We start from the raw sequence: 19,780 nt of genomic DNA on the forward strand, positions 1-19,780 counted from the left end.
AATAATGGCATAGAGACTTCAGCAGTCAGGAGAATAAAAACAAATTATTTTATGAAGCTTTCTTTTAATTTTATCATTAAAAGTAGTATTGTGTTGGAAAGAGTCTTCTTTTTGTTGTTGTTCTCCTGTTAGATCGGCGTCTACGGCCTCCGCCAGAAGGAGGTGCAGGTCACCTCCGCCTAGTGGTTGTGCAGTTTAGCTCTATATTATATTTAACGTTTATTCTCAGAGCATTCTGCAAATGTCGCGATTGAACTCGAGCCGTCGGATCCAAATCGATACCTCGGAGCCTCGCTACGATGACGACGGCGATGAAACCCTAGACGATGTAAACAGCAATATTACGGAGGATGTAGATCCCTTTATGGGAGCCAAAGTTAGACGGAAAGCCTCCCGCCTTCGGGATTATCAGGGTGATTATATCGATGTTCAGTCCAGACCTCATCTTATGAAGATTCTCCAGAAACAAGGTTTGATTTTACTGTGGTTTTGTCGATCTCTGGGTTGATTAATTGTCTTATTCGTGTTTCGTCGGTGCTTGCTTCAATGTCATTTTCTTTTGCACTTTTTAGTTTTAGAAACTGAACATTTCGAGTTCTCCCCACTTCGACCATTTAGATAGGGGAGATTGAATTTATCTCACACTTTTAGCAGTGTCTTGAGTCAAGCATTCGTTTTTTTTATTTGCTTTCCCTAATACTGCACTCAATTTGTTCATAGACATTAGTTGATGTTCTTTTTTTTACTAGTAGTAGTACTATTTTAACTAGGTGCTTGAGTCTGTATTTTTCATTAATTTTTTCCAAGTTGAGGACAAATTCTATCTGCCTTAGTCAAGTTCTTGGACAACTGTAGTTATGGTAGACGAGAGGAAAGAAAACATAGATAAAGATCAACAAATTAGACATAAACATAATGGTGCTTGTTACAATTGTGAGTTACTGATGATCGTATGTAGGGCAACTGAGTAATAGGGGTTTGTTTTGATAGTTGCTATCATTATATGGCAACAAAAGAATGCGTTGCCATATTAGGCTATCCAGCCAGTTAAAGCTTTAAATTTTTTCTCACCATGTGTCTGACATGTATGCAACTATGTATGCGTAGATTATATGTATTTGTGCCTTGCTACTTATGTTTACCAAAAGTGTACCATATTGAATCATGTTGCAGGTGACAGAAAAGTGTTGTTTGCTGATAAAGTTATAAAGTTCACTGGTTCAGGCAAGATGAAACGCCGTATACTTCTCGTTACTGATTTTGCCATCAACATCACGGATCCAGAGACTGATGCACTGAAAAGAAGGATAGCCCTTGCTGCTGTTGAGAAATTGTATTTAAGTGAACTAAGCGACAATTTCTTTGCAATTATTATTCCCACAGAATATGACCTACTCATGGCTAGTACTAGAAAGACGGAAATTGTGACAGTCTTAGTGGATGCTACAAAGAGTGCCTCAGGCTATGAACTCGAGGTTGACTTATCTAACAGGTAATCTGATAACCTCTCTTCGTTTATCTGTTGTAATTGTTCAGGTAGCTATTTCTTGTTATCAACATAGTAGAAACAGATTAGATCTTTTACACACTTGAAATAGTACTCTTGTAAGGTGTTGGAGACTCCCTTCTATTTATACTCTTCTGTTTTACTTCCTCAACATTGAGGATAATCATCATTCTTTCGACTTGAGATGTACTTGCTACTGCTCTGCAGCACCGGTTTGCTGTTATCTTGCTACACTTGGACTTTAGTAATAAGTTAACAAACCATAACATTTACGCTTAATAGACAGATAGTGGGTTATGTGGGCAATGGGTTACAGGCTTTGAAATATGAGTTTTCTTATAGGGCACTAGTGCCATGCGTAACACAAAAACAAACTTGTCTGCTCCCTAGAGTAAGACACATTGCTCCATTTTATTCATTTTTACATTAAGCCCATCTGATATCTTTGTTTTGAGGATCGTACGATTGGTTATGTGCTCTAAAACATGTAGATAAACTCCCTATGCACTATAAAAGAAAGATCAAATGATAGAGCTTCTAGTTGCTCTTGAGCATCGCCTAACTGTATTTGATTTCAATGCCTGCAGATTTGAGTACAATGCAGCTGCAGAAGTAGTGAAGAAAGTCCAGTTTGAGGAAGTAGAAGGTTTGTTTCAAATTTACATGTCTTCAATTTTATGCAGTAGACTTGATGTTGTATATGCTTTGATTCTGCTTACATTTTGATGATTTCCTTGCACTATCTTAGGTGGTGTTAAAACAAGAATTGTTCAGAGATGAATTGCCCATACAACGTTGATATCTAGTACTTGTAGGAAGTATGTTTGGTGTTGCAGAGTCGTAAGCTGCGATCACAGAGTCACGATCAATTGGCCTTACCGAATTGTTTCATGTATCTTGTTTGATTTCGAGCAAAATGTTTCCTCTGCTTACTGACAAGCAAGAGATGCAGAACTTACTGTGGGTATATATATATATATAGTAGATCAACATGTAAAATTAGGATGCTTATTATTTGTTGTATCTAAAGTAATTTGATCGACTATTGAATTTCCCCCCTGTGCGCATTGCACAAACTTTGTCACTTTTGAAATTTGTTGCTGTATTTTATGTACTCCTTGGTATGATTGCAAAAGTACTAAGAGTAGTATTTAGCTTATAAATCAATACTATTATTTTTTTACTTTCTCCCATTCCCTATGTAAAATCAAGAAGCATGAGAGAGTACATAAACAAACATTGAAAAACTTATATAGATGAACTTTGCTTTGCATTTCTGCACTGAATCGACAATTCTCTGGGCACCGAATTGTAAAAGAAAATCAATAATACAAACTAAGTAATGACCTGTAACTTAGCGCAAGCAGTGGTGAAATGATAAGTTAAGAATTAAAGAACAATAGTAGTGAAAGAATAAAAAAGTGGTTAAAGAAGTTTACAAGCAAGAATCTAATCACGATTGGAAGGTGATCCGATCTGCGTGAGAGGCGGCGTTGGAGCCGGAGTTGAAGCTGGAGATCTTGTTCCAGCAGATTGAGTGCTGCTTCTTCCTCTAATGTCCTCCAGTAACCTCACCACGTCTTCGATTTTCGGTCTCTGGGCTGCCACTCTGGCCACGCAGGCCATGCCTATTTGCAGCATCGCCACCATCTCTTCCTCTATATTCGGATACCTCAGCAGCTCCACGTCGAACACCTCACCCGTCCATTCCTCCCTAACAACAGAATGAACCCATCTCACGAGATGGACCGCCTCCTCCCCAGCAACCGGAGACTTCCCAGTCAGAAGCTCGAGCAGGACTACTCCAAAGCTGTAGACATCAGACGCCTGCGACGCCTTCCTAGTGTCCGTGACCTCTGGTGCTCGGTACCCAGCACTCCGCGTTGCTGGCGCCGCAACCGGGCTCATCACCGTTGCTAACCCGAGATCAGACACACTGCCGAAATGCTTGGGGTTTAGAAAGATGTTGGAGGCCTTCACATTCCCATGAACAAGCTTCCCGCTATTCTGCGTGTGGATGCACGCGATCCCCCTCGCTGCGCCCGTTGCAATCCTGAGGCGCGTTTCCCAGTCTAGAGGAACGCGGTTGCCACCTCTCCTCGCTGATGATCATAACAACACATCAAAGATTAATAATCGCTAACCTTAAGGGGAAGTTCGGCAGGGAAGATAAACACACATTTTAGGCCAAAATAGATGAGTTAAATCATACCGTGTAGCAAAGAGGAGGCACTGCCTTGATTGTAATAGTCGTAAACCATAAGCTTTTCGTCCTTGGAATAGTAGTAAGCTCTCAAAGTAGCCACATTCTCATGCTTGATGCTTCCGGCAATCTCCATCTGCTGCTCGAACTCCTTCCTCCCCACGACGACCTCCTTCAATCTCTTCACCGCAATGATGGTGGCATCCTCCAAAGCCGCCTTATACGTCGTTCCAAACGTGCCCTTCCCGAGCACCTCGGCAGACGCCCTCAACAGATCCTCGAGGTCGAATGCAAGATTGCTCCCTTCAAAAAACACAAGCTTGCTATTCCCATCCGGAGTCATCTTCTTCACCGGCTTCTCTTTCTTTACAGTGGTTAAGATCTCACCATCCTCGTCTCCCTTTCTGTTGGTTACGATCAACAGAAGGGCGATCGACACAAACGCCAACACACAACTACCGATGATGATTCCCAACACGGCAGTCTCACTAAACTTGGATGAATGCCTCATCGGCGGCAGAGGAAGTGGAGACGGAAACGGAGATGGAGTCTGAACCGGAGTCGACAAGTTGTTGCCGGAGAATGATGAACTCGGGAATCTCGAGAGTGATCGAGGCAGGACGCCGGTGAGATTGTTGTTGGACAAGTCGAGAAACTGCAGACTGGGGAGATTGATGTCAGGAACATCTCCAGATAAAGAGTTATTAGCGAGATTCAAAAGAGTGAGATGAGTCAAATTCACAAACGAAGACGGGATGCTTCCGTTGAAATCATTCTCCGATAAATTCAACACCGTCAGATTCTTCCAGAGCGACAAATCCGACGGCAAGGGACCTTCAAAACCGTTGCTCTGGAGATGAAGACCGATCAAATCGGGAAGCTGCAGAAGATCAGCAGGGAAGGAGCCAGTGAGGCCGTTGGATCTCAAACTCAGGATTTGAAGATGAGATAAACGGCTGAGCGTGTTGGAAGGGATGACGCCTTTGAGTCCGACGCCGGGTAATCGGACGGCTATCACGCTTGAACTATCACGGCTGCAGGTGATTCCAGTCCAGCTACTGCAAGCAGAGGTGGTGTTATCCCAATTCAGCTTCCGTGAGTGGTTAACGCTGTCTAAGAAATCAAGCAGAGCCCGTTTGTCGTCAACGGGCTCCGTTGATGCAGGCGACCACATAGTAGCGCAGTAGACCAGAATTGCTGAGAGGATGAACCTGAGGCCCATTTTTTATGCCAGACAAACCTCAAACTCAAATACTACTAGTGTGGATGTATATCTGCCATGGCTGTAAATTTCGGAGAAAAAAGAAAAAAATTCAATGTGTTAGCCGTTATTTTGAATATTCTAAATAACGTTAGGTCAACCAACCAAAATCCAAAAGAAAACAAGTAACGTGTGTGTATTTCTAATTTCTCTCTAATTAAACTGATTATCATAACCAATACTATGAAAAATCATGTATGGAATGGAACTGAAGAATTTGAATAAAACAGTAGAAAGAGAGAAATAAAATAGTAGTCCTAACCTGCAAGGCAGAAGAGAGCAGGGAGGTTTATTACGCAACAACCGAGAATTGATCAGAATGTAATGAAAGCGGCGGTTGCAGAAATTAAGTCCACCAAAATAAAAAGTAAAAAACAGAGAGATGGGAGATTAAGGAAGAGAGAAGTTGGTTGAGGGTAGGGAAGGAAGTGGTGGGGGGACCGAGCAATAAATGGTGGCATTAAATAAAGAAAGGAATTGTTGGCATATAGATAGAGTCGTAGTAGTTTACAGATATGAGTGCAGTTGTGGTGCTAAAATGGGGGCGCCAAGAGTGGGGGCAGCACGTGCTCGCCAAACTAACGACTTCAACTGCCCAATGTACTACTAATATGGAAATATGACTAGGGCCGGAGAAAAATATCGAAAAAATGATATATCGCTCGTATCGTATTGAAAAATATCGAAAAATTATCGGATTTTCGATATATCGTAATTTTCGATACGAAACAATACCGTATCGTAAGTTTTCGATACGATAACGATATGAATTTCCTTATATCGCGATATATCGTTTTATATATTCGATATATCGTTTTATATCGAATATACGATATATATCGATATTTTCGATATATCGAATTTCGGTACGATATATCGTTTATATCGAATATACGATATATATCGAATATACGATATATATCGATATTTTCGATATATCGAATTTCGGTACGATATATCGAAATATCGATACGATAACGATATAGATATCCTCCATATCGAAAGTTCGATATATCGAAATTCGATATATCGAAACTTTCGATACGATAACGATATGAAATTCTTTCATATCGATATTTCGATACGATATACGATACAATGTTTTCGATACGATATATCGTATCGACCCACCCCTAAATATGACACAGGTCACGTAAACTGCACCGCACCACTCTCATATTATAGTGCAGATCTTTATTTGGGTTGTGGAGGTTGTCTCTAGGGTCGAAATGCTCTATATATACGCAATTTTACTAGAAAATGTATGTTTATCCTTATCTATTCAACCAATACTAGTTCGGTCCTTTTATAAGAAAACCCGAATCAAGGTTATGCAACAGTAAATTACCACTAGTATAGTTACTTTTAAATTTGACAAGCAAGGCTGAATATGTGCTATCTTCAAGTATAACAACGATGCCTTAATGAATGTGGTTCCTAAAATAACTGAATTTAGAGTACAAGTTACTCAATGAGGCCCTGTCCTCCCCAATAATTAATTTCTTTTTTCTACAAATATAAAATATCATTATCACTACGTGTTTACTTTTCTACATAATATTAATTAAACATTATGGTCAATATCACGTAAGATCGATAACTATTATGAATATTTTGCGTACGTGAACCAAGCGCACACATGTACACATGGCCATACTTATATTTAAATATCAATTCATATATGGCTGTATACCATGCCATTTTTTTTATATTATGCCTAGTTGTAAGACACATCATATCAATATTTTAATTGATGTTCAAGATTAATTTCTGCTACTTAAGTAAATTTTATACTATGTATTTATAAAATTCCACGACAGTTATTTTCATGCGCACTAGTAATTGATTAACTTTTCCACAAGCACCGCCTCAATATTTCACCTGCTGCATGACGTTGGGGTCCCCTTACACTTACTATCAAAGCTATTAGAAGCTGTTAAAATTTACAAGAAAAAAGTATAGCAATGAGCAAGGTTTGACTTCTCCGGTGGTAAAAATATTTTAAATGTTAGTATTACATGATTAAATTAATGAAGAAATGTGAGTGTAGATCATTGTAGAATATATATGACGAGTAAGATCACCTATTTAATGAGACAATAACATTATCCTGCACATTAAATCATCATCTTTAAGAAAAATTGCAATAAACTACCACGTTCGGATGAAATAAATTAACAATAACATGCAACGACTATCCCGCCACTTCCAACCCATGTGCTTTTATCATCCACGCCCAGACCCACTCATATCATATCGATACATTAGTAAAACTCCATGCCCGGATCGTTTCCGACCCTAATCTGTGCTCCGACGTGTCCCTGGCTATGAAGCTGATGCGGAGAGAAATAGTGTCATTTGAAATGTCATGATTAGAAGTTATGTGAGTAATCATTGCATGTTACCGTTGGAAAATACCCGTTTTGGGGTGCACATGCATTCTCCTCCTGTCTACTGGTAATGGTCTTGTTGCCATGTATTGTGTCTTGGAACTCTTTGGTGAAGCATTAGAGGTGTGTCAAGAAACAAAGTTATTAGTTGTGCAGGATGATGCATATAGTCTCTCTCTGGTTGTGACTATCGAAAATGTCATGTTTGTGATTCAATATGGCTTGGAAGGAGTTAGTGGTATGAAATGTGATGATTTCCATCTATACAAATAATGTTTTGTCTAATCACGCAGTTGGTCTCTACTCAGGGGGATAGAAGCTGATTTGATTACCAGAGCTAGGGATAGAACCCCTGTCACTATGAAAGTGAATACTTAGCTTCTACGTTGAATTCAAGGGCTGAAATCTAATTTGTCAAGTGGAGAATGCCTTGATCAATATGTGTGCTAAGTGTAGGTGCTTAGTCAAAGCAAGGAAAGTATTTGAAGAGATGAGAATCGAGGATGTTGTTTCTTGGACTTCAATGAATGGGAAAAGGTCATGAAGCTGTGAATTATTATCCAATATACAGGATTTAAGTACTGTATAGCATTTGTCTCGATTCTTTCAGTTTGCATCCAAGTGGGGTTATTGGCAGAGGGGCGTGACTATTATAGATTGATGATCCAAGAGTAGAACACTTTACTTGCATGGTTCATCTACTTGGCTGTGCTGGTCGGTTGATGAGGCCTATTGATACGACCATGGAAGCCGTGCATCAAAGTTCGTATCTGCAGCTGGCTTCAATCTGTATTTTGCCTATATAGATGGGGTCCAAAAACTCTGAAACTTCCACCAATCTCTTCGCCTTCGAAAGAGCTTCGCGTGGATACCTAGCACGCCTCCATCGGAGTCCAGATGAGGGAGATATGACCATTTTACGGAAGCCGCGCGTTGCAGAGCCGAGTCACCCTACCAGGTGACTTAAGAAGCATTCACCCGACCGGGTGGAAGTGCAGAAGGCGTGAGCAGGTCAGAGCCGAATCACCCGACCGGGTGACTTAACACACTTAAGTTCACCCGACCGGGTAGAGTGACGCAGGACAGATTTTGTGGGTCTTTTTCTTGGAATTTGGCCTTCAACTATAAATAGGATTTTATCTCATTTTCTTCTTTGGTTGATTAATGAATTAAGATATCTCCTTTGTGAGTTTTTCCTTTTTCAAGATTGTATCCAATTCCTTTCTTGAAGGTTGCTTGTTTCAATTTCATAGATTGATTCAAGTAGAGGTATGCATCAATGGAGTGTATCCATTGAGTAGTGGAGCCAAGGGGTGATAGAGCTAATGAAAGTTTCCTAGGGTTGTCTCCATCTTTTTGGTTAAGGTACTATGGTTATAACTCTTTTATCTCATCATTATACACATGCTTTCCTTTTCTAATCTACCATCCTTTCTAGTTTGGATTCAATTTTTGTGGTTTGATCTCTTTTTATCCTCTTGTTTTATTGAGAAATTGAAAATCAATCTCACAAAAATATCTAGATCAAGCATCATAAAAGGGTAATTTTTTTGGGGAATGGATCTTAAATTACTTGGATCCTCATCAATTGGTATCTAGAGCTTAGTACCCACTAGGTGTTTGATCTATTGTTTCTTTGAGTTTTCTTTTATTCCTTGTTTTGCTCTGTTTTTGTTGGGATGATCGGATTGATCAAATGTACTTAGATTAAGTTGAAATTTGGTGTGTATGATCTATGTTATGTGACCTAGCTTCCTGAAACATTTCATCCAAAAACTCCTTCATTTGCCTAGTTAACTGTGGGGATTAATATCATTGTCTTGTTTTGGCATAGTTGGGGAAAACCATACAAATTATATCCAATTTTTAGATCTGACTATATATGAATATTTTTTCCTAGATCCAGACTTGATTATGAATCTATCCACCAAAATTCATCCAAATTGGGAGTGGGGATCAATACCAAAAAAAATTCATAAAGATCAGCCAAATTTCTGCAAAAAAGCTTCATCCCATGTCTTGTTTTCTTTGATGTTTGTGTTTACCTTAGGCCTAGTTTCCTTGCTTTCATATGTTTAATCATTATTACTTTGGTATTTACTACTTGCTGTCTATATTTTCTTAAGGTGTATACCTTGATTGAGTTGTCCGGGCACCAACTAGGGAGAATTGGATCGAGAGTGTGTGATACTAGGTCTATATTCTAAACCTACTGAGTGACATTGGTGAGATACTACATTGGGGTGAGTTAGCTTCTTAAATCTCTCTTTCTTATTTCACTAATCTCTAACACTAGTTCCTAGTCTTTGTCATTGTGCTTGTAGGTACATTAGATGCCGCCCATCACTCGATCCAACAAGATGGGGGACATCCACGGGGATGGAGGCGATAAGGGGGCAAGCTCGAGTGAGATTGTACCCGGGAATGACTATATGGGCATGATAGTGAAGATGATGGCGGAGCTCACAGGCGAGCTTAAAGAGGCCCAAGCCCGGATGGATGCAAGCCTCGATGCGCACTATGAAGATTTAAGTATGATCCGAGAGGAGATGAGGGAAGGGAAAACACGCACGGATGCCAATCACAATGTCCTTTTTCAAGAGCTCGACACATTGAAAGCGGGTCATCCATCAAGGACCCCTACTCCAAGAAGTGGATCTATACATGTTGACGTACTGGAGGGGCACAATGTGGGAGAAGGGAATTATGAGTGGCAATATTGTGATGAGCATGGTTGGGGAAATCGTTTTGGAGGAGGATATGGGGAGAATGAGAGATTTGGGATGGGCAACCAACGAGGGAAAGTTGAGCCCTATGGGGATAGATTTAGAGTTGACTATGAATCAAGGTACCATGAAGATGGACTTGATAGGGAACGTGGCGGGAAACAAGCTCCAATGTCTCATGGAGAGTGACATTCTAGGAGGGTTAGAGATAATGTTAGCCATAAGGGGTTTGAGAGGCCAATTGAAGAGGAAGTCCCATATAGAGCTCGGTTGAGACATGCCCATCGACATGGTGGTATTGACACAAACCAAATGGGTACCCCATCAAGTCATTTGACTACATCATCTTCTTTCCATTTTTCACATGAGCCTCTTGTTGTGTATGAAAATGTCCCCTCTTCGATGAGCTTAAACCAAATTAGTAGAGAAAAAGAACGAGAGAGAGAGAAAAGGCTTGAGAGTGAAAGTGAGTCTAAAAAGCCAAGAGAGCGTGATAAAAGACAAGAGTGTAAGGTGCAAAAGTCAAGAGAGAGTGGTGGGGGTGAGAGAAAAGAAACATATCAAATGAGAGAAAAACCACAAGCACAAGTGAGTAAAGGGTGTTTGTTAGATCCTAAGGACAACCTTGGGTGGACACCAAATGAGCCTTTACCTCTTGCCCTTGGTGAGCAAAATAAGTTTTTACCCACTAACACTTCTTGTATGTCTTCTTGTGTTGATGGCTTTGTAGTGAGTAAAGTTGAAGACATGGAAGTAAAGCATCAAGTTGCACATGGCTTGGAAACTATGCCCCCGGAGAAGGATCAAGAAGAACGAGGGCAAGTGGATGAACTCCTTGTCCAAGGTTCAAGTGCACTATCCTTATCTACTTGTGATGATTCATTGAGTGTGATTACATTAGAGAAGTCCCTTTATGTTGATAGATTTGTTATTGATGATTTGTGTAAAAAGTGGACTCATGAGTTTGAATCTTTGAATGCTAAATCTACCTTTGCACCATATGTTGATCCTTTTTGGTTAAATACAAGCATTGATGGACGTGACATTTCTCTTGTGGAATCTACTTTGAATGTTGAGGTGACTTCTTCTCATACTAAGATGCCTAAGATTTTATTTGCTAGTAATTTTGAGTTTCATGAATATGTCGATGAGAATAGGAGAGCCAAGAGAAGTGAAAATGTTGATTGCTTTAGAACTTGGTGTTTACTATGTTTTCATTGCAAATTGGTAAGACCCTTCAATGGGATTGTGATTTTCTATGGCCGTTTTGTAAAGGATTTTTCCACTCGCGTGTCTCTTGTAGATTGTGTTGTAATTAATGGCACATGGATACATTGTTCCCATAGTTGTGGTTGTGTTCTAAAATTGTTGGAGCAATTATGTGGGGCTTATTTGGAAAAGTTTCGCATGATACTTGATATTGCTTTTTACAAGTGTCACATGCATAATGTTGTGCTTTGTCTCCATTTTGTGCATAGTGGTTTATGGACACATTGCTCCCTTATCTTTGATAATCTCTTGAAATTGTTGGGGCAATGGAATGAAATCTATTTTGATGAACTTGGTTTGTTGGTTGATACACCTTCTTGCAAACTTGATGTGAGTTGTGATGAACCTACTCTATGTGTTGAATATGGCTTGCCAATTTTTTGGAGTAGCTCTCATTTGAGCAAGAATGATGTATCAATGACTCCTTATGATCTTTTGTTGCTTAATCTTGAGAATATGAATCTTTTGAATAGACCTTGTTTGGTTACTTGTGAATATACACACTATGATGATCCTTTTTTGTGTATGCCTAGTCTTGTTGAGAATGTCAAATCTTTTGTGAAGATGTTCAAGAGTTTGGGCATAGCTAGTATGGGGATGATCGGGCCAAATGAAAACAAAGTGCTCGGGGACTATGTGACTTGGCATGTTAATTGCTTTTATTGCATGTCAATCAAGCATTTCAATGGAGTTGGAATATTTTATGGACTATTTGTTAAGAATTTTATATCTAATGGTTTTGTTTGGGACTACATTGTGAATGAATGCCTAGTCTTATGTGCACCCACACCTAGTATCTATATTGTAAGGTTATTTGAGTATTGGTATGAAGGATATCTTGATAAATTCGTCTTGATTCCTTATGGGTGGGATTTGGGCAAGAAAGAATTCATGTTTTTGTGTTTTCACACTTATTGTGACTTGGCCTTGAGCTTAATGGAACATGAATTTGGAGGTCTATACAAGGTCTTTGGTGTAGTATTGTCTCTTAGAGCCATTAGTGGTCCTAATCCTTTTCATCATACTTTGATATTTGATTTGCTCTCGTTCCATTTTATAGGTGTGCGGAATCCGGATTTGAGGGCAAATCATTTCCAAGAAGGGGAGGATGATATGACCACGAGTACTAGACGTCAAGGGTCTTCGCTTCGGCGTGAGCCATAGATTGATTGGGGCCCAAGGATGAAAAGAAGACATGCCAATGATCCAATAAAACTAGAGAACCTCCTGAGGATGCGAGGAATAGAGAAGGCCCGGATTTGAGGACAAATCCTTTCCAAGAAGAGGAGGATGATACGACCATGGAAGCCGTACATCAAAGTTCATATCTGCATTTGGCTTCAATCTGTATTTTTCCTATTTATATTGCGTCCAAAAGCTCTGAATCTTCCACCAATCTCTTCGCCTTCGAAAGAGCTTCACGTGGGTACCTTGCACGCCTCCATCGGAGTCCAGATGAGGGAGATATGACCATTTTACGGAAGCCGCGCGTTGTAGAGCCAAGTCACCCAACCGGATGACTTAAGAAGCATTCACCCGACTGGGTGGAAGTGCAAAAGGCGTGAGGAGGTCAGAGCCGAATCACCCGACCGGGTGACTTAACACACTTAAGTTCACCTGACCGGGTAGAGTGACGCATGACAGATTTTGTGGGCCTTTTTCTTGGAGACTTCAACTATAAATAGGACTTTATCTCATTTTCTTCTTTGATTGATTAATGAATTAAGATATCTCCTTTGTGAGTTTTTCCTATTTGAGGATTGTATCCAATTCCTTCCGTGAAGGTTGCTTATTTCAATTCCATAGATTGATTCAAGTAGATGTATGCATCAATAAAGTGTATCCATCGAGTAGTGGATCCAAGGGGTGATAGAGCTAATGAAAGTTGCCTAGGGTTGTCTCCATCCTTTTGGTTAAGATCCTATGGTTGTAGCTCTTTTATCTTATCATTATACACATGCTTTCCTTTTCTAATCTAGCGTCTTTTCTAGTTTAGATTCAATTTTTGTGGTTGGATCTCTTTTTATCCTCTTGTTTTATTGAGAAATTGAAAATCAATCACACAAAAATATCTAGATCAAGCATAATAAAAGGGGTAATTTCTTGAGAAATGGATCTTAAATTACTTGGATCCCCGTCACCTATGCTCACATTAAGCAGTTGCCGGTGGCGCCCAGTGATAGGGTATGGGGAGGTCTACTCAATGCTTGTCATGTTTGTAATATCATGGATAATAAGGTGGTATCATCTGATCATCTATTCCAATTGGCTACACATCAATCTTGTTATCAAACATCAATGTCGAAGCTGGGAGATGGAAGGGTGTAACTTTGGTTCAATACCCATTGTGAGTAATGTTGAGCTTCGCGATCAAGTCCACACTTTTTGTTGCTGTGTAGGAGATAAAATGAAGGAAGCCTCTACCATTGCAGCTGCTTCTCCCTCCCAAAAAGCTTCCTCAATTCACTGCCACACGAGTTGCTTCTTCAAAAATCACCCCCATACTGGGTGCTCTCAGTGAACAATCCTAGCCAAAACTCTGTCTAAAAATTTGTATTTCATCCCTCAATCTCACCACTTTCTACATTTTGTTGCCATAGGCATCTCAAAATATTCTCTACTATCGAATTTTCATGTAGTTATTCAGTTTGATCTTCTCCTTTGAAAGATTTCAATTAATAAAGAAATTATTAACAAGGTATTAGCAAAACTGTGTACATGAGGCCTGGGCCGTGAACTTGTTCAAAACATCATGCTTCTGCATGTCATCACTACATTTGTTTTTTCCCGGTACTCAAACTTAGACAAGTCCATTTTTCAATTCATTACCAGGGAAACTTGGTTGCAAACAAGAAGAGTGTACAAACAATGAACTTACAGGAAACTGAACCAAAAAGAACCCAGACCAAGAAGGTGTAGAAGAAAAGGACTTGTGAAGCAGATAAATGAAATCCCAATGTGTTTGATAGTGTTTTGTGAACTTTCTCAATATAGACGCTAAGCACTGCAGAAGAAATAAATAAAGAAAAGGGAACCGCGAAGATGGAGTTTTGAGTTTGTTGGAATTATCCCACATCGAATTAGCTACTATAGTTTTACAGATGAAGACGACTATAAAATAAGAAGGGCTTGGGCTTGTAAGCTCATACCTTTCTCGGCCTTTTGGCTAAGATCAAGTGTAGTATCTGTTCTTATCAGTTTAATATCTGATATGTGGGCCATTGGCTCACACGATATTAAATTTATTTTTTGAGGGGGAAAGTCCATTAAGGTAGCTTGCTACCTGGGCTTTCGCGTGTCGCCTTTGTGTTGCACTATTGCATAGGCCCGGCGCACCCCACCAGTTCCAGTTGAAGTATTTGTTTTAGGAAAATAATGAGTCCGAGCTAAATTTATTTTTTTGAAGGGGAAAGTCCATTAAGTAGCTTACAAGCCCAAGCTAAATTTATTTTTTTGAGGGTGAAATCTCATTTCGCGTATCGCCTTTGCGAACTTTTTTGCTTTGGCAAGTCTTTACATGGACAACTATGTCTGGTTTGATTATAATTAAACAATATTGAGATTAGAGAAGTATTGGTTGGTCTCAGTCTACTCTGCATATTTCATTTGATTTATCAACATACATGATTTGTGTGGCGTATTTTAAATCGCTTTCCCCAACACTAAATCTAAATTATTTCTTTGCCGAAGGCGCCAGTTTCTTTCTGGTTCCTCGTAATTGGAGAGTATCACGATAGATTCAAACAAAACTTCCTGCAACTCTTCACTGCTACAATAGTAATACAGATAACAATTCCCAGCTTAAAGTCACATGGAAAATGTTTCCATGGAACAGAGAAAAAGGCAAAATAGACATATAAACTCCCAATGATATGAGCTAGCTGAATAGCAGTTGCTTCATCAAGTTTACCCGTGATTCCTCCAGTTAGATCCTTGCTAAGATGAATCTTCAATCTCCTCTTTCCTCACTACACCTTCCTAACCTGAATATTATGGGTGGATTGGAACCGCCATATCGGCTGTTTGCCACTTTGTACAAGAGCAATCTCCTCACCCTGTTTCACCATTCCTTGCTTCTGTAGGAGATAAAAAGTAGGACAAGACGTGTTATCCTTTTCGTATGCTACTAAAGAGGAACCGAAAGACCTAGAATTTAATAATGATGCAAGACCAAGATAAATGTAAAATCTACGAAATTTATGAACTTATGATGGCTTTCGTTGAACAACTTAAGAAGTTAAAAGTCAAGCCAAAGAACAGATGAAACTCTACCTGCAGTAAATCCAATGCATTTGCAAATGTCTCGTCAGCATCTTCCAAGAAGTCTATGTGTATGGGGCAAACCCCCTGGTACAAAGCCAATCTCTGTTGTATTCTCTTACTGTAACAGAAAAAACGATGAAAATTGAGTTATGGCTGCAATCCTCAATGCTTAATAATACCATGTCTTAAGTGCCGAGGGGTGATCATTTTACTTTAATATATATATATATATATATATATATATATATATATATATCATCTAACATTAAGTTCCAAATACAATGATGTGACTCACTCATTTGTGAAAGCATAAATTGTGCCAGAAGGCCGGTAATGGCTAAGTAGAACTGCCATGAAGCCGGTCCTAGTGAAGACAACAATTGAAGTTCCGAGTGTGTTTGCCATCATCGTCGCATGGAATGCAAACATTTCGCTCATATGATTCTGCAAAGTATTGATTAAACAATAAAAGACATTGACTATATAGTCAACATTTTGTAAGCAATTTAAGAAGTAACTAGACTGACCTTGAAGGCTAATCCTCGATTCGGAGGAGTTTCTGCACCAACTATAGTAGCCTCAGTCCTCAACGAGACTGTGTGCATGACCTTGACAGCTTTTAGAGGGAACCTTTTAAGGATAAAGTGTATCCAAGAATGAGATTGGCAGTGGTGTGCTTGGGGCAGGAGAGTTCATGTTTTCTTTGATTCCGATTCTAATATTATTACATGAGTTTTTGTTTATTAGTTACCGTTATCCTTTAATATAAGTCTCTAATATATAATACAGAAATACAACTAATTTAATCATGCAAAGCAAATGATAATAACTACGTTCATAATATATGGGTGAATGAATGGTCTAATATCATAACCAATGAAAAATTACTTACTTCCCATGCGCAGTTTCTCCTGAAAGCATAACTGCATCGGCACCTTCCCTAACTGCAATAGTGATATCCGAAACCTCTGCTCGTGTAGGAGTAGGATGTACAATCATGCTTTCAAGCATATTTGTTGCCACTATGACTGCTTTTCCCATACTTTGACAGATCCTTATAATTTCTTCCTGCAGTTGAAATAAATTGATTTTGTAACATATTGCTATAATGGCCTGATTTTGTACAGAAGACCTCATGAGTTACCTGCAATAAAGGGACTTCTTCAATTGGCAACTCGGCACCAAGGTCTCCTCTGGCAACCATAGCCTAAAAAATACAAAAAAAAAAAACTTTTGTCTTTATCCCACACAGTATGATTCCTTAGTTTACCAGAGTGACTTTCCACATTAAACATACATATTTAAAGGGTAATAATTGCCAAACAGCAAGAATCCAAATTACAATAAAATTCTTTGAAATATTTGCACAAGTGTAACTTCCACAAAATTCAGAAATTGGTTGCATCATCGTTCCCAAAGCAATTGAGCCATTATATTCCATTACCCCATCGGATGCAGTTATGATTGAATGTAAGTTTGGTATGGAATCTGCACTTTCAATTTTCACAATGACGTGAATGTCTGCACAAGCATCTGCGGAAGAGATTGGGGGGGGGGGGGGGGGGCAGGGTGGGAGAGAGAAATCTTATTATTTCAGAAATACAACTGACTTTCAGAAATACTACAGAGAGAAATCTTATTATTATATGGTCAATTCTCTGACCAAGAGCTCGAAATTTACTTTTGAGATAGTTCTTTAGTTCATGGACCACAGCAGCATCCTTGACAAACGACACAGCATAAAAGTCAACTTTGTTGTCGACTCCAAATTTAATATCATCCCAGTCTTTGTCTGTAGGATTAGTGCCAGAAGATTATTACTTAGGGGATAAAATCGAACATGATACATGGCAATCACAAGCAATATAATAAAAGATATATGTGCTATTTTATCTAACCAGTAATGGATGGAAGTGTTGCACTTTTTCCCCGAACATTAAGATGTCGCCGAGATTTAAGTTCTCCTCCATCGACGACTTCACATTTCACTGAATCTTCAGTTTTCGATTTCACTAAGAATGACATCATACCACCTGTATAATCAAGCAGTGGCCAACGTCAGCTTAAGAGTTCATAGATAGCCTAATATGTCAATCACAATAAAGCAAGTATACAAAAAACACAATAATGTACCATCAACGAGAAGCATGTCCCCATCTTCTACATCATTAACAAAATCATCATAGTTCACACTAACACAATCTGCAGTCCCAACTCCTCTTTGAATTGTAAATGTAAATTCCTGACCCGGCACCAAATTAATTGGTTGGGGTAAATCACCACTTCTTACCTCAGGACCCTGCAAGCAGAACTCAGATGGTCTTAATAACACGTCAGTAAAAGTAACAAACAAACTGAGAATATAATCGACCTTGAGGGCATCTCCAAAAAAAGGGACCTTCAGACAGTATTAATTCAAAACTTTCTTTTTCATGACTTATTACTTAGCATGGTGACAAGCCTGTTAAATGTTCAAAGATGTAATCATTGCTAAAGAAAACGAGAAAGGGCGTCTAAAATTAGCCCTACTCTTTGAAGATTCCGGCTGTATAATTATTTGCCTATTAGATTCTTAATAGTTAAGGTATTTATCGTTAGGGGACTGACATGTATAGTAGTCTGCTAGCTTTCAATCAATAAAACTCCGCAAGTGACTGATAACTTGACAAAGCTGTAATTAGAACAAACAAAATAAATTCATTCTTACCACGCTAGGGAAGTTTTGAAAGCAAAAGGAAGAGAACTTGCCTTGGTGTCAAGCATGATGGCAATAACATTGTCCTTCACTTGGGAATTATATTCTTTAACCAAATCAATGACTTTCTGGTGTGATGCATGGTCTCCATGGGACATATTAGCAAACAATCTTTGTCTTGCGTCTAACCATGGGCTTAGACCACACTCCCACAGATGTGTCACCGAGTTGGGGAATCAGCTGAGAATACTGATTTTGCACTGCAGCCTAGTCAAGGAAATAAATTAAATGGAACAACTATAACATCTCCTGTAATAGCCGAGAAAAAAAAATTGATTTCTTTTAGTTAAGGTTTGATTTTGTGAATATCTTGGTTAAGATATGTGTGGAAAGTCTTAATTGATTTATATTATTTATGTGTGTGGATATTTAGTTTTTATGATTAATTGAAAAACAAAATAAAATCCTAATTAACAATTAAATCTCTCTCTCTCTCTCTCCCTCTCTCTCTCGGTTTCTCTCCCTCTCCCCACTACTTTCTCACCTCTCCCCACTCCCACTTAACCGATACACTCTCTCCTTTCCAATCTCTCCCCCACATCGTTTCTCTCTTTTCTCTCTCGCAATCGTTCTCTCATCACGGTAAGGTTTCTCTCTTTCTCCCTCTCGGTTCTCACCTTTCCCCCATTCACTACCTCTCATCGTTTCTTGGTTTCATCAAGGTGTTACTTCCTCTCGTGTTGAATCGGAGTCGGAGAAGGGAAAGCTTTCGACCCTTATTTGAACTCTCCGGGAAAGGTAACCCAAGACCCTAACCCATGCTAATTTCGAAAACACATGCATATAGGACGTTTTGAGTTGTTTAGATGCCGTATAGGACTTGGGCTATGTGTTGGTGTGAGTTTGATTTGGTTGTGACCGACAGTGGGGCTCCGAACCCTTTTTGACTGAGCAAACGATCTCCTTTTGGTACGGAAATTTTAACTGTATAAACTTGGTGTGTCTTCTGTGTGTGTGTAAATTTCAGCTTCTTTGGAGGTCTGGTGATTTTATAATGATTTTGTAAGTGAACTGCGGCTTTTCTGATGGATGTATGTTTTTTGGGTGATGTATTTTATGTGCAATGGGTGTGAATCTGAGTGTGTGGTCTTTGGGATGTATGTGGATGTGTTTGGCCAGGGGATGGCTCGGGGAAAACAGCGTTTGGTTCGGGTGGTTTGTGTGTGTTGGCCGAGAGTTTTGGGGTTCGGCCTAGGGCAGTGTTGTGGAGAGTTTTGAAGGGTTGATCCCATGGGTTTGGGTGTGTTTTGGGATGTAGAATGTATGGTGGGAATGTCGTATAAGGTTTGAGAATCGTGGGTTGGGGGAAAACGGGTGTACACTTGATCGGGCCAGGTGCCGAGCCAGTGCCGAGACAGGTGCCGCGCCAGGTGCCGAGCCAGATGCCGAGACAGACGCCGAGCCAG

The 19,780-nt window shown here is 39.5% G+C and overlaps 3 protein-coding genes and 1 non-coding gene across 4 annotated transcripts; 2 read left to right on the forward strand and 2 right to left on the reverse strand.

Moving 5' to 3' along the window:
- Positions 1-76: 76 nt before the first annotated feature.
- Positions 77-2,688, forward strand: LOC121798312 (myosin heavy chain IB-like). Its single transcript, XM_042197242.1, has 4 exons — positions 77-470; positions 1,174-1,492; positions 2,095-2,153; positions 2,256-2,688. Exons 1-4 carry the CDS (start codon positions 242-244, stop codon positions 2,285-2,287), a joined length of 639 nt encoding a protein of 212 aa, XP_042053176.1. The 5' UTR covers positions 77-241; the 3' UTR covers positions 2,288-2,688.
- Positions 2,689-2,736: 48 nt separating this feature from the next.
- On the reverse strand, positions 2,737-5,414 carry LOC121798311 (probable inactive receptor kinase At4g23740). The gene is made up of 3 exons (XM_042197241.1): positions 5,234-5,414; positions 3,720-4,993; positions 2,737-3,609 (listed from the first exon to the last, which is right to left on the reverse strand). Exons 2-3 carry the CDS (start codon positions 4,930-4,932, stop codon positions 2,957-2,959), a joined length of 1,866 nt encoding a protein of 621 aa, XP_042053175.1. The 5' UTR covers positions 4,933-4,993; positions 5,234-5,414; the 3' UTR covers positions 2,737-2,956.
- Positions 5,415-14,501: 9,087 nt separating this feature from the next.
- On the forward strand, positions 14,502-14,697 carry LOC121801702. The gene has a single exon (XR_006050639.1). It is a non-coding gene; the product is annotated as a U2 spliceosomal RNA (small nuclear RNA).
- A 397-nt stretch (positions 14,698-15,094) lies between these two features.
- LOC121797984 (plastidial pyruvate kinase 2) lies at positions 15,095-18,719 on the reverse strand. The gene is made up of 11 exons (XM_042196785.1): positions 18,368-18,719; positions 17,753-17,918; positions 17,518-17,652; positions 17,301-17,411; positions 17,064-17,152; positions 16,764-16,826; positions 16,512-16,687; positions 16,147-16,249; positions 15,915-16,063; positions 15,629-15,737; positions 15,095-15,432 (listed from the first exon to the last, which is right to left on the reverse strand). The coding sequence occupies exons 1-11, from the start codon at positions 18,470-18,472 to the stop codon at positions 15,325-15,327; spliced, it is 1,314 nt and encodes a 437-aa protein (XP_042052719.1). The 5' UTR covers positions 18,473-18,719; the 3' UTR covers positions 15,095-15,324.
- Positions 18,720-19,780: the final 1,061 nt, after the last annotated feature.

Source organism: Salvia splendens, chromosome 4 (assembly GCF_004379255.2).
Source record: "Salvia splendens isolate huo1 chromosome 4, SspV2, whole genome shotgun sequence".
Lineage (NCBI taxonomy): Eukaryota > Viridiplantae > Streptophyta > Magnoliopsida > Lamiales > Lamiaceae > Salvia > Salvia splendens.

Excerpts from the sequence above, each read along its gene's own strand:
- LOC121798311 (XM_042197241.1), bottom strand. The coding sequence starts at position 4,932 with ATGGGCCTCAGGTTCATCCTCTCAGCAATTCTGGTCTACTGCGCTACT. Across the intron at positions 3,610-3,719 it reads TGCCTCCTCTTTGCTACACG|CGAGGAGAGGTGGCAACCGC; the intron begins GTATGATTTAAC and ends TATGATCATCAG.
- LOC121798312 (XM_042197242.1), top strand. The coding sequence starts at position 242 with ATGTCGCGATTGAACTCGAGCCGTCGGATCCAAATCGATACCTCGGAG. Across the intron at positions 471-1,173 it reads GAAGATTCTCCAGAAACAAG|GTGACAGAAAAGTGTTGTTT; the intron begins GTTTGATTTTAC and ends ATCATGTTGCAG. Across the intron at positions 2,154-2,255 it reads CCAGTTTGAGGAAGTAGAAG|GTGGTGTTAAAACAAGAATT; the intron begins GTTTGTTTCAAA and ends GCACTATCTTAG.
- LOC121797984 (XM_042196785.1), bottom strand. The coding sequence starts at position 18,472 with ATGTCCCATGGAGACCATGCATCACACCAGAAAGTCATTGATTTGGTT. Across the intron at positions 16,250-16,511 it reads GGAGAAACTGCGCATGGGAA|GTTCCCTCTAAAAGCTGTCA; the intron begins GTAAGTAATTTT and ends TATCCTTAAAAG. Across the intron at positions 15,738-15,914 it reads ATTTATGCTTTCACAAATGA|TAAGAGAATACAACAGAGAT; the intron begins GTGAGTCACATC and ends TTTCTGTTACAG.